The sequence below is a fragment of the Dendrobium catenatum genome, unplaced genomic scaffold (genome assembly GCF_001605985.2).
Source record: "Dendrobium catenatum unplaced genomic scaffold, ASM160598v2 fragScaff_scaffold_45, whole genome shotgun sequence".
NCBI lineage: Eukaryota > Viridiplantae > Streptophyta > Magnoliopsida > Asparagales > Orchidaceae > Dendrobium > Dendrobium catenatum.
In genome coordinates, this window is record NW_021318507.1 from 84,789 (window position 1) to 97,974 (window position 13,186).

Below are 13,186 nucleotides of genomic sequence, written 5' to 3' on the forward strand. Positions count from 1 at the left end.
GGGGCAGCCGCATCGGACGCGAGGGCGTGGGGCAACCGCAGCGGACGCGAGGAAGCAGCGCGGGCGCGCGGGCGGGAATCCGGATTTTTTAAATTAAATGGGTTTTCGGGTTGACCCGGCAACCCTTCAGGTCAACCCGAACCCGACCCGTTTTTCAAACGGGTCAAATCCTGAAACTCGAACCCGACCCGTTTTGAAATCGGGTCGGGTCCAACCCGGATTTTTCGGGTCGGATCCGGGTCGGATTTTCGTGTTGTGTCAAATATTAACAGCCCTACCAACAAGTACAGATGGAATTGAATGAAATTCATTAGATATATATTCTTGTAACCTTGTTATGTAAAAATACTAAAATATTATTGTTGTTACTTGTTTCACTGGTTGTAAAATAATTTTTTTTATTTTTTTTTTTATATTTGATTGAAAATAAAATAGTTGAAACACCTAATCCTTAATTTGAATTATAAAAGAAAGATAAGTGAATTGTTCATTTAACTTTAAAGGTAAAATAATCTTCATTCTTAATTTGATGTTAGTCTAAATAAGGGGTTGAGTTCCTAATTTCTTCTTTCCCTTTATTTTAATAGAGTTTGCTCTTTTTAATTGAAAGGTATTGTAATTGATTGACATTTTCTTTTTATTTTAGTGATTTAGAATGGATCCTCCACATAGTCAATTTGTATCTTTTGCTCAAGGCTTGCGAGAGAAATTAGATATTGCTTGGAATCATTTTAGTGAGTCCAAAGCAGCTGATGGAAATAACAATTTATGTGTCTTTATTGTGGGATTATTAAAAAGGTTGGAGGGATTAATAGGATGAAAAAATACCTAGCTATCATCAAAAGAAATATTGTTGCCTGTAAAAAGTCCCACATAACATCTGGTATCATATGCAAAAGAATCCGAAGGAAATAACAGACACAATAACATTCAGAAAAAAGTGTAACTATATTAGAAGAAGAAGAAACAAAAGAAGAGAGAAGCTCATCTTCACTATCTAAATCTCATAGCTAAGATACACATTATACAAGCACTACTAAGGGAACGAGGAAGATATATGAGATTGATAAATTTTTTTTCACTGCGAATAAAACATGGATCTCAACCATCAATGAAAACTGTAATGATATCTAAAGATGCCTACATGCTGATTTAGTCGTAGCTAGATGATTTAATGATAGTTGCATGCCATTTAATGTATGTTTTGAAGTCATCTTTTGCACAAAAGACCATTGATGCCATAGCCACTATTTAGACCGGGTTACAAGTTACCATCATATCATAAGCTACGAGTTACCCTATCATGAGATTGTAATGGTAGTGCAAAAAATATGTAGAATATTTTAGAAAAACATGAAATGATGTATGGTGCATACATTTGACTGAGGATTGAAGAGATAGAAGGAGTCGAATTTTGATAAATTTTATTGTAGATTTTCCACGAAGAATTTATTTCATAAAGTGACTAAAGTCCATATATAACTAAAGATGTCATAACATTTTATTCATTATTTAGTGAAATTGATGATTATATTAGCCTAGAGAATGTTGTGCAGTTAGTGATAGACAATCCTCATAATTATAAGAAGGCTGAAGAACCGTAAAAAAGTGGCAAAAAAAGTCTTAATTGATCTGAATGTAATAAAAAAAAAAATGCAGGATTTGATCTTCATTCCCAAAATTTTAAGAAAAATTAAAAAGCCGTTTAAAATGCTTTGGAACGATGGAACAATTTTTAGGAATAAACCCGCGCGGAGTTGCTGATGCCCGAAAGGTCGAGCTATATGCGCGTGCTCCGGTTCTGCTTTTGGGTGGAGGCGCCGAAAGAAGTCTGGACGATGAGGCGGAGGAAGCTGGAGGAATGGCGTCGGTTGTTGATCGCCGCGAGTTCGCATCGCTCTCAAACGGAGGTTGCTTTCCTCCTCTTCATTTTTTTTTGGATAGTTTACATGCTTATTTATTTAGGGTTTATTTTAGTTGCGCTTCTAGAAATTCCGGTTGTTTCAACAACACGGATTTCTGACATGGTTTAAAGTTCCTGAAAGCTTCCTTCTTTTTCTTTAGGTTTAAATCCAACGAAGAAGATTGTTGCGAAATGAGCATGAGATATAGAGAAAGGAGAATGAGATTAGGGTGCTAGTTTGCACGCGTAACCATTTAAAATGATTTGTTGGTTTTATTGATCAGAGTCATAGAAGGCGGGTAAAAACAAGTTAAGCAAAGGTGAAGTGGGTGCTAATATGAATATTTGGTGAATCTTTTAAGGTGACATAAAAAAAAAGATATTATGGAAAGTGCATCGTAGGGGATATGAGGTTGAAAATAGATTAAGATGTTTTGTATTGATAGAAGAAGATGCAGAAGGCAATGCAAGGTGTGAAGAGTTATGTGAAATGGTATGGAAGGAAAAAGGTTGACGATAAAGCTGAAAAATAACAGGGTTAGAGGTTTAAAAGATACTTGCATAAATTATACTTTTTGATGATTGCCTTATCCCGCTATAGAATCTTAATGGGATTGAATTTCCTACAAGGATGATGAATGCCAACAATTAATGGCATGGAGATTAAGGCTACTGCTATACATGCTAAAGAGATTTGTAGCAACAAGCTATCCATTCATGACCTCTATCATGTACAGTAAAATGCTCACTGGTCACCTTGATTGTCCCATAGTGGAATCAAGGTCTTCCATTGCTTATAATGGTATCTAATTATAGCAGTGGAGTGTCTATTATTTCTCACTTAGCCATTCCAATTAGAACATCAGTGTTTTCCTTCCTATCCCAATGTAATAATTTACTGTTGAATAGGTTGATCTGCCATTGCCTATGTTGTAATCTAACCCCAACAGTTTCTCTTTATTTCTCACTTAGCTGTTCCAATTGGAACATCAATGCTTTCCTTACTATGTAGAAGCATACGAATACAGAAGTATTCATTTAGTGGCAAAACAGAGAAAACAGAGAATGAGGAAAAGCTGATTGTGTTACTTGCTGTAAACAGTGTATACATTGGATATTTGGATTATATGGAGTCATAGCAAAGTATATAAAGACTAAGTTACCAATTGTTACATAAAGTGGTACTGACTGACATAGTGGACAATGGTGAACAAACAATAGAAAGTGGTACAGTAGAAAATTATTCTATTGTTTGGTTTAATATGTGTGTGTGTTATCATTATCATCCCCCCTCAAGGTGATATTTGTAATACCCAAAATGATCAGGAATGAAAAATTGAAATGAATTAATTATATATGAAAACTTATTTTTAAGTTTAAGGTTAAATTAATGTGAAATTAGTATTAACATTTAATTACCATTAGTTAAATAATAACTTTAATACTAAATATTAAGGTTATATTAAATGAAATCAAGCAAAGCAAGGTAAACATCCCTTGGCTTCACCCCTTCACGTTAACATTAGGTAATTTAAGCATTCTCTTTATTCTGAAGATAATTCCGAGATAATTCCGAAGAGATACCTGCTATAGGCAATAAAGCATGACAGTTATGTGAGTGGGACCATTTATTATCAGGAAAGAAAATGTTGGGAAGCATCGTTTGAGGGAATTACGTGATTAACCGAAGGAATTGAGTGCAGATTCCAGTAAATAACTACGACACAGTTCCTGCGGGACTGTAGAGGTCGTCGACCCGATGGGAATTCAACACGAAGGGATTTCTCTAGGCGGCATAGTGCAGTGCATGCGGGATTGGAATAGTGTTATGCAGTAGGAATTCTTCACAGGAAGAATTCGGCTGGAGAAATTCAGGATTATTTAGAAGAGAAATTTCCCATATAGTGCAAGGGAGGAGTTCGTCTGAAAGGATTTGGTGGCAGTAAAAGAAATCAACAAATATATACGATGAGGCAATAAGCAGGGGAGGGGATAAGCAAAAGAAAGAAGAAGAGAAATTGAGGAAAGAAGAATAAGAAAGAAGTTTCGAGAGCAGAGAACATGTTTTATTGGTCTTATGCAAAGAGAATGTTTTGAGGTGACATACAATCGTAGAAGGGTGCGAAGTAGAGAATTGGAAGAGACGACTGGGCAAGGATGTATGTGATACAATTATTTTTAAGAAAGTAGTCATGAAAGTAGATGATTTGATATTATGCATGTTTGATCAACCTTTTGTGACAGGCCTAGAAAAGAATATACTTACAAGTTTTCATGTATGATTGACACTCATATAAATTAATTATGTGAGTTTAAATCAAGGTATATTATGTTCATTTAAATATTTTCCTTAATGATAATGTTTTGAAAAGAGATCATTTTCTTTACTTATTATGTGTATATTCATGTTATACAATAAATGAATATGAAAGCTTGCAGCAAGTCTAGTATGGATAATGAATATGGAAGGTGTACTGAATATCAATTTAAAAGTAAAGTTTGACTAAAGATTTATGTATAACTTACCAATGTAGGTGGGGCAAAAGGGTCCCCATATATCAATAGAAATGAAACCTGCAAAGCAGGTGGGGCAAAAGGGACCCTAAAGAGGCAAAAGGGACCTATATGTAATTCAATGACGATAATGCCAGGTTTACCTGGGCTCCATTGAATGTGTATGAATGAGTAGCCAAATATTTTAATGAGTAAAATTGATATTCAGTATGAATATAAGAATAATTTTTGGATAATATCAAATGAGAATTTATGAAGCTTGCTTAAGTGTTATACCTTTTATTTATGTTTTCAATATTTTGAATTTTATAATTATGCAATTTAAATGTTATTTCAAATTGCATTAACTTATGGAGTCTCATAACTCACCAGTAGTTTATTACTGGCTGTTGTTAAAGGATAGGAAAAGGAAAAGGTGGAAGAAGACTAATCTGCAAGTATTTAAATTCTATGTTTGAAATCTACTTTTGAGGTTAGTAAGCAGTTTACATGTTGTACTACTTTGAGTTTGTTTGGACTTCCTTAGTGGCTCTGTAAATGTGTTTATTGAATTTTTAATTTGGAAGATGCTTCAGTTGATGTATAAATGGACTTATGGTTGAATGTTTTATATGAACATCTAAAAATAAAAGTTGTATTAAATGTTCTGAAAGGATAAATGTTTATGTGATGCATGTTACACTCAATGGTACTATTTAGGGGTACCGTGGGGTGTTACAATATTGTCACAGAAAAGTTGTGTAGATTGAAGCGATATAGAGAAGTCTTGACAAAGACGATGAAGCCAGATTATTTCCACGGCAACAACAACAAGGGATCGATACTCAGCTTCGGTGGAGGAACGAGCTACGGTGGATTGTTTCTTGACGGATCATGAAATGAGGGCGATACCAAGAAATATACAAAAATTAAATGTAGATTTGCGACATGTAGTGTTACCAGCCCAATCCGAATCTGCATATGCTGAGAGTGTAAGAGTGGTTTTGGGAAGATGAAGTCCTAGCTTCATTGTTCCTTTAATATATCGAATTATTCTCTCAAGGAGTTGGAAGTGGCAAAGTAGTGGTTTATACATGTGTTGATAGATCTTGTTGATGGCGAAGGCTATATCCAGCCTAGTGTTTGTAAGATATTGAAGAGAACTTTCAAGTTGCTGAAAAAATCCTGGTTGACTGTAGGGAACCTGAAGCATATGATCTGTCGGCCACTTGGAAGGTAATGGAGTGGCAAGCGGCTTGCAAGAAGACATAACAGTTGTAGACAATAAGTCTTTAATGTAACTTAGCTCAGATAAGTGGTAGCCATCAGGTGTTCGATGAAAATCGATGCCAAGGAACCGTGATAGAACATCGAGATTGCGAATATGGAATTGTTGTTGCAGTTCATTTAAGAGGGTGGAAATGTAACTTGAATTACTTCCAATGATTAGAAAATCATCAACCTAGATAAGTAGGTAGACTCAGATTTGATGTTGATAAAAATTGAAGAAAGATGGGTTAACAAAGCTAGTGTGAAAGCCTTTGTGTTGGAGATATGTGGATAAGGTGGAAAACCATTGCCGAGGGGTTGTTTAAGACCATATATGGCCTTACGTAGTTTACAAACATGTTGAGGAGTTTGGGTATCTTGGAAGCCTTGGGGTTGAGACATGTAAATTGAGAGTGCCATGTAAGAAGGTATTAATAACATCCAATTGAAGTATGGGCCAGTCAAAATGTAATGCCACAATGATGAAGGTGCTAACTGTGGTAAATTTGACTGTTGGGCTAAAAGTTTCTTGATAATCAATTCCATATTTATTTTTGAAACCTTGAGCCACTAAGCGAGCTTTGTAACTAGCTATGGTGCCAACGACATGGCGCTTGATGCGGTAAATTCACTAGAAAAAGGGGTTGAATTAGCAACACCAATAAAGAGTTTGGAGGATCATACCACTAGAAAAAAATCTAAAAATATTTTGACAGTGGAGAAAAAAATCATCAATACAAGGACGCTTTTTGCATTCAATATCAAATTTTGATTCCATAAATTTTAACCCATTCACGAATGCAAGTATTACTGGATTAAGCACTATTGAAACCCCAAAAATTAAGGATAATAATCCACCAGAAAGATAACTTATGGTGCAACTTTTGTAAGAAGGGGTATACCAAAGCAATATGTTGGAAAGTCGATGAGGCACCTCAAGGTCAAGGTGGATATTTAGAAAGTCAACCAAAAGAGCATGCTTAATTCACAGAGATTGGGGACTCAATTCAAGAGAAATTGACCGGCTAAAAAGCCATCTAAACTCCTAAGAAAAACCATTTGGGTTATCATTCAGCTCAAAATTTTGAAATTCCAATTCTTATACTTTTAATGACTTGAATAGTTTCCACAATACTTGGTTAATTGATCAGATTCCATTGACCACATGACAAACTTTGGCAATATCTTTCATATCAACCCTACTATAGAAATAGAAAAATCAAAGTAGCTAATGGCTCCTTAGCTGCTGTTGTAGGACAAGGGAATATTCTCATTTTTTACCTTCACTTCCAACAATATTTTACATGTTACTTGTCTTGCTTTGAGTTTGTTATCTATTCATAAAGCAACCCGAGGTTAAAATTGTAAGGTGACGTTTCTTAATGATCATTGTAATTTTAGAACCTAACTATCGGAAAAAAGGCTGGGCAAGATGGAAAAAATGGACGGGCTATATATACTTGAAGATAACAATGATTGTAACAATCATTCATCTTTTTCTTAAAAAATACCATTGGGATTATCACTATAGATTAGGGTATTTTCCTTTTAAAATTCTCAAATGCATGTTCCCTTCTTATTTAAAAATGTTGACATTAAAGTATTTCAATGTGAAACTTGTGAAAGTGCTAAATATGATAAAGTGTATTTTCCTTTAAATGAATCTCGTTCATCTACTCTCATTTTTATCCACTTTGATATTTGGATGCCTATGAAAATTCTAAATATCTTTAGAGCTAAAAGGATTTATAACATTTATCGATCATTATACTCAAATAACATGAGTTTTTATTACCAAACAAAAGTTTAATTTCAATGATCAATTAGGAATCAATATTAAAAAATTCAGGATTGATAATGTTTGAGATTATTTTAACCAAACTTTATCCTCTCTCTTCAACAAAGAAGCCTTTATTCATCAATCCTCATATCCCATAACCCCACAACAATATGAGGCTACTGAAAGAAAAATAGACATCTTTTTGGATTTGCTAAGATTCCTCTTCCGAAATCAGGTTCTCAAAGGATTGGAAGAAGCCATCCTAACCGCAACATTTTTAATTAATAGGATAACTTCTAGAGTGATTGATCTCAAACTATCTCAATGAATTTTTTTCTAAGAGTAATATCTTCATAAAAATTCCTCCTAAGATATTTGAATGTCTTATGTACACATTCATAAATAACAATGAATTGGACTCTAGAGTACTTAAATGTCTCTACTTAGATTAGGGGTGTCAATTTCGGGTCACGGATCTGGTTCGAGGTTAACCTGGAACTGACCCGGGTTCAAATGGGTCAACCCTAACCCGACCCGGGTATGTAAACGGGTCGGAAATGAGGACTTGGACCCGACTCGACTCGGAACGCCCGGGTGCGCGCGGGGGGGCGCGAGCGAGCAAATGCTCGAGCAGGGCGCGGGTTCGCGCGGGCAACTGGGGCAAGTTCGCAGGCAATTGATTTAAACGGGTTTGCGGGTTGACCAGGCAACCCGAACCCGACCCGTTTTGAAATCGGGTTGGGTCAAACCCGAAATTTCCGGGTCGGGTTTTCGTGTCGTGTCAAATATTGACGCCCCTAACCTAGACCATTGACACAAATCAAAAGTGGTATAAATGTTACCATCCAACAACCAAAGAAATTTTCATATTAAAAGATGTCACATTTAACAATTTTTTTTTTCCATAATTAGACTTATCTTCAAGGGGAGAACAATTACATTGAAGATAACTCTAACAAATTCCCCTAACTGTTCCACTATTATTATATAGGAAAATCAATACCTTGATCTCACTAAGATTAATTCTATAGTTACTGGACCAATTCAGATATATAAAAGAAGGAGAGAGCCCATCAAAATTCTCTTGACAGTCAAATATTGGAACTCATGTCAGGCAACCTTCCTACCTCTTTTAAGAATGATCTTGATCAACTTATTTCTATATAAAATTTTGTTGAACATTCTCAGTACACATTGCTTAGGATATATAAGACTATACTGTGATAACACATTACTAGTAACATTGCTCTTAATCTAGCTTAACATGATTGAACCAAACACGTAGATGTAGATAGACACTTCATAAAAGAGACTGAACATATGATTGATGATTTGCACTCATGTTCCAATAAGTTGCCGGTTAGCTGTACAATCAAAGGCTTTGCAAACCTATTCTGACAAAACTAGAAATGCTAACTCTCTATCAACTAGTTTGAGGGGAAGTGCTGAAAGGCCCTAAAATTTCAGAAGGAAATAAAAAGGCGGGCCTCTTGCTTAAACAATATATGACATCCTCCATCTCACCGATTGCCAAGTTTTAGGAGCTACAGTCCATGTATTCAGGAGGACGGAATTTAGCAAAAGAAGGTTTAGGAACACTATTCCATCAGCCGGCCTGTCTTAGATTTTGTGAGAATGGATTGTATTTACTTCTTTTCTTATAATTGTGTATATTTTAAATGTAGCCTACGTAGCTGTTTGTATAAACAATCCTCGAATGAATACAAAAAGTCTCAAACTGTTGTTGCTATTATCCTCTTTTCTACACATCATTTCACTCTCCTTTTTGCAAGTATGATTAAATATTGTTCCTGTAGTTTTAACGTCTGCTTTCCTCTACATCTTTGCTTTTGACATGAGAGAATAATATGTTGGGAATATATATGGGCTATTCCTTTTAGGTATGATGCTTTATGAGGTTTCAATCTGGTGTCTTAGACTTCATTATTAGTTTGCCTCCTCCTCCTCCTCCTCATCATCATCACTTATTTTATATGGGTCAGATTTCTGAGTCTTCATTCACCATCCATTCCATAAAGTGTTACATTTAATGTTAAGTTTTTTTTTTTGTGCAATTTTTTTTACAATTTCTAATCAATCATGTGACTTCAATCTACCTTTTTTTTTTCTTTCTAATCCCTCAATATTAAATTTATCTACTTATTCGTGTGTTTTGAATCCATTGTTATGCATGCCCAAACCGCTTATGTATAATATCACCAGTTCACCACTTATTTTCAATAATACTAAGCATATAATCCCTTTTATATAATTATTTTCAATCTATTCCTAATTTTGCCTTGCATCTATCATACCATTTTAGTTATGTCATACTTAACTTAGCTATCAATGACTTCTTTATCTCGCAAAATTTAAATCGATATAATAGAGGCAACCTAATTACAATTTATTGTATGATAAAAATAAAAATAAAATAAAGAAAAAAAAAGGACTTGCTTGTATGACAAAACAATGTTATCAAACAAATCTAGTTCGGCAAGCTTTTCTTTTTGGTGAATACAACCAGCTTCTAAACAATCACAAAAAAGAATCAATTAATGCCAACTTTGTTTATCCTCTTATTATAACTCCTGTACTTCTCTATCTATGTAATTATTATTTCTTTATTATCAATTTGTCATTTTCTTAGTGATCTCTCACAGTCGATAATATACAAAATAACACTGAAATTCATTGATTATGAATGATTTTTCCTCAGAACTGGCTGTTGATCTTGGCGATGGTTGAAAAAATATTACAATTCTCAAAATGCTTGTTCACCATTTTCACAACATTTCATGTAGATAGATAATTAAGAGACCTTAGGCATTGCCTGTTCTTTTGGCTTTGTAAGCCATTTGCTCGCCAAAGAGGTATTTCTTGTGTTCTCTGCCTCAAAAAACAGAGCCTTATTCTTAGAAACATTCAGAGGAAAGGTAAGCACATATTGTTTTATCTTTTGCTGATCAGCAACCTGAAACATAAAGCTAAAATTCAGCTATTTGTCTGTGTGGTTAGCCCAAACTTTGTCCCACTAAATTCAAATTCGTAGCACAATTCTCTGTTGTTTAATTTTTAGAAGTATCTAGGATGAGGAAATGATTGATAACGGTTAGTTGACCAGAAAAGGTTAGTTGACCTGAATACCTGATTGTTTGTTACCTCATAAAATTTCTCTACTCTGGATCAGCACATCCTCGTTATCAAATTTTGCATCCTTTGCATAGGAATTTGTTTCCTTGCTGGTTAGTTGAAGAGGAACATCTAACTCTGGAATACGCTGAAAAAAAAATTCATAATTTTCAGATTTCCTCATAGCATTTGTTGACGAATCATCTTTTGACTTTCTTAATCATTATTTTTAATCTTATCAAAATTTCAGATTTATATCCTAAACATAGTTTATCTTAACTGGCAGGAACTTGAACCTTTTTAAGTTTCACTTTGAAATATTTTTCCATCAAGGTGATATTTATATGAGTTCACATATATGTTAAGAAAATCTGGCATTAATCCAGGACATTTTACGTACTGAATAATCTTTCTTATCTTTATATCAGTGGCATTTTATGTTAATAATATAATAATGCAACATATGAGCAAACAGAGACACAGTTACCATTGAGAATTATCTTGTAGATCTGATAACTACAAAGTAAACCTCCCTGCTCAAATTGAGATTTACAATGCCATAATTTGACTTATCTTGGAGTACTTAGTTTATGTGTTGTCTTCTTTCACTTCGCTTGAAATTCTACCTTTATGTGTATGAAAATGAAATTACCATGCAACGAATGAGTGGCCAGTTGATCTCACGGAAGAAGGAATGCTGCTTGATTTCGTTGGCACCAATGTTAGATCCCAAACGATAGGTAGGGTCTCTGTGCAGCAATCCATTTATCAACTGCCTTGCTGCAAGGCTAACCTGCCAAAAGTTTCATGCTTTGAATTCATTAGGTATCTATGAAATTTTCATAAATGTTGGATTAGTTTAATGCAGCCTTCATTTTAAATTTAGCTATTCATTAGTTGAAGTCTTAAGAACTTGCAAAGAATTCTTTTCTTGTGCTTTATAAGTGTAAACACTGCACGGGCTTCATTAAAATAATCGAGACCAGAGTGCAATTTTTTGAGTAATGTGTACCTATCCTTTTGCTTTCGGAGCTGCAGAACTTACATGAACAGTATAAAGTGATCTAATGTGGTACTAAAAATCTGAGGCTATCGCATCATCTAAAGTTGGTATGAAGCTTATTCTTGGTTAACTAGCCGTGCTTTGATTCATGACTTAGAGCACTAGGTAGTGCTTCAGAAGCATTTAGAATCACAGGACTTTTGTGTAATTGAGCTCCATCATGGTTAGGTAGTGTTCATTATGCTAACGTGGTCGACTTATATTAAGTTAGTATCAAAAGCGTCTTCAATTTGGCCCTTTTCCAATAAAATTAAAAATCTGTTGATCTATTGTAAATAAACTAGTAAAGCTTAATATGGATGTGAATAGAAGATTTGAGATGCAACATTTGGATTAATGCTTATTAAATTTGTACTAGACATAAAATCTCACCGGTATGCTGCTTGGAAAGGTAAGATCTTTGTACAAAATGTTGGCAAATGTCCTTTGTCTATTTTTTCCTCTAAATGGTGTCCGGCCATACAGCATCTCATAGAGCAATATTCCTGCACGTTCAAAACGAAAGAACAGTTTAGAAGATACTTTGACTGACTGTATACTAAGATAGCTACATCAGTTTCAGAGGAATGCCTTTTTTATCCACACAGCAAGTTTAGGCAAAGGAAGCCTGCTTTGATTGCAGATGCCTAATGCTTTTATTTATTTATTTATTTTTATGAGAATATGATGTTCAATAATTATTTGGTTTCGAAAGATAGATTTGTGAAAAAAGAATGCTCGTATGCGGGAAAATCCAATTGTAGTTTTTCATAAATACATGGTTGTTGATGTTGATAGCTGTTCCGAGATCTACCCAATCAAGGACAGCGAAGTGACAAATAAACTATGTGACATCACACAAAATTAGTTCGAGTCGTGTTGACGAAAAGTTGAAATCACTCAAATGGCGTTCGTTTTCAAAACAATCAATTTCGTTGCGTTCAGAAGTGCTGAAATAATTATGATTGACGACCATATTAGACTGGTTTTTTATCGACAAAAATCAAGAATTTGCATGTGCGAGGTGACGACACCCAAATTTTTGTTCCTTTTTATGGACTTGAGGGGCCAAAATATTCCTTTAATTAATTTGGGACCATTTTGGTCCTTCAAAAATAGTCAAGAGATCATTTTGATCCTTTTTTCATTTTTAAAATGTCCTATAACTCTAAAATTACTCATTTGCGGCTTAAATCTTGATGAAATTAAAACAATCAATATCTACTAAAAGTTTAAATATTTAACGTGAAATTAATCACCTAAGACTTAAAGGATAATCCATCCCTTTGCCACAATTCTTTAGTGGAGATGAATTATAGAATAACTTTATTTCATAAAGTGAATGTCTAGTCGAGCATATCGCTAATATTCATTTTCAAACATTCTCTCGCCAGCAAAGACATGACACGTGTCCTCTAACTAGTAGTTTTGTCACAAATGACACTACAAATTAACAACTATGAATGGGGCCCTCTGACAGGTGGTTTTGCAGTGAAATAGTAACATTAAATTACGATCACGAGTAGAGACTGCTTGTTATCCAATGGCTCAAAACTCTTTAGTAATG

General features: G+C 34.5%; 1 protein-coding gene and 1 long non-coding RNA gene across 8 annotated transcripts in view; one reads left to right on the forward strand and one right to left on the reverse strand.

The window, feature by feature from the left end:
* The first annotated feature begins 1,746 nt into the window (after positions 1-1,746).
* Positions 1,747-13,186, forward strand: part of LOC114579437 — a 37,249-nt gene continuing 25,809 nt past the window's right edge. The window contains exons 1-2 of one of the 2 annotated variants that reach the window (XR_003700415.1): positions 1,747-1,910; positions 2,065-2,440. This is a non-coding gene — a long non-coding RNA (uncharacterized LOC114579437). The remainder of the gene's footprint in view (positions 1,911-2,064; positions 2,441-13,186) is intronic. The other variant, XR_003700414.1, reaches the window with a different exon arrangement.
* Positions 10,052-13,186, reverse strand: part of LOC110092551 (phototropin-2) — a 40,373-nt gene continuing 37,238 nt past the window's right edge. For 2 of the 6 annotated variants that reach the window (XM_028693932.1, XM_028693930.1), the window contains exons 22-25: positions 12,013-12,125; positions 11,230-11,365; positions 10,608-10,725; positions 10,052-10,419 (exon numbers count right to left, since the gene is read on the reverse strand). In XM_028693932.1, coding sequence (XP_028549765.1) covers positions 10,609-10,725; positions 11,230-11,365; positions 12,013-12,125 — 366 coding nt within the window. In that variant the 3' untranslated portion in view covers positions 10,052-10,419; position 10,608. Of the gene's footprint in view, positions 10,420-10,592; positions 10,726-11,229; positions 11,371-12,012; positions 12,126-13,186 lie in introns of those variants that run through there. The other 4 variants (XM_028693931.1, XM_020817143.2, XR_003700413.1 and 1 more) reach the window with 4 other exon arrangements.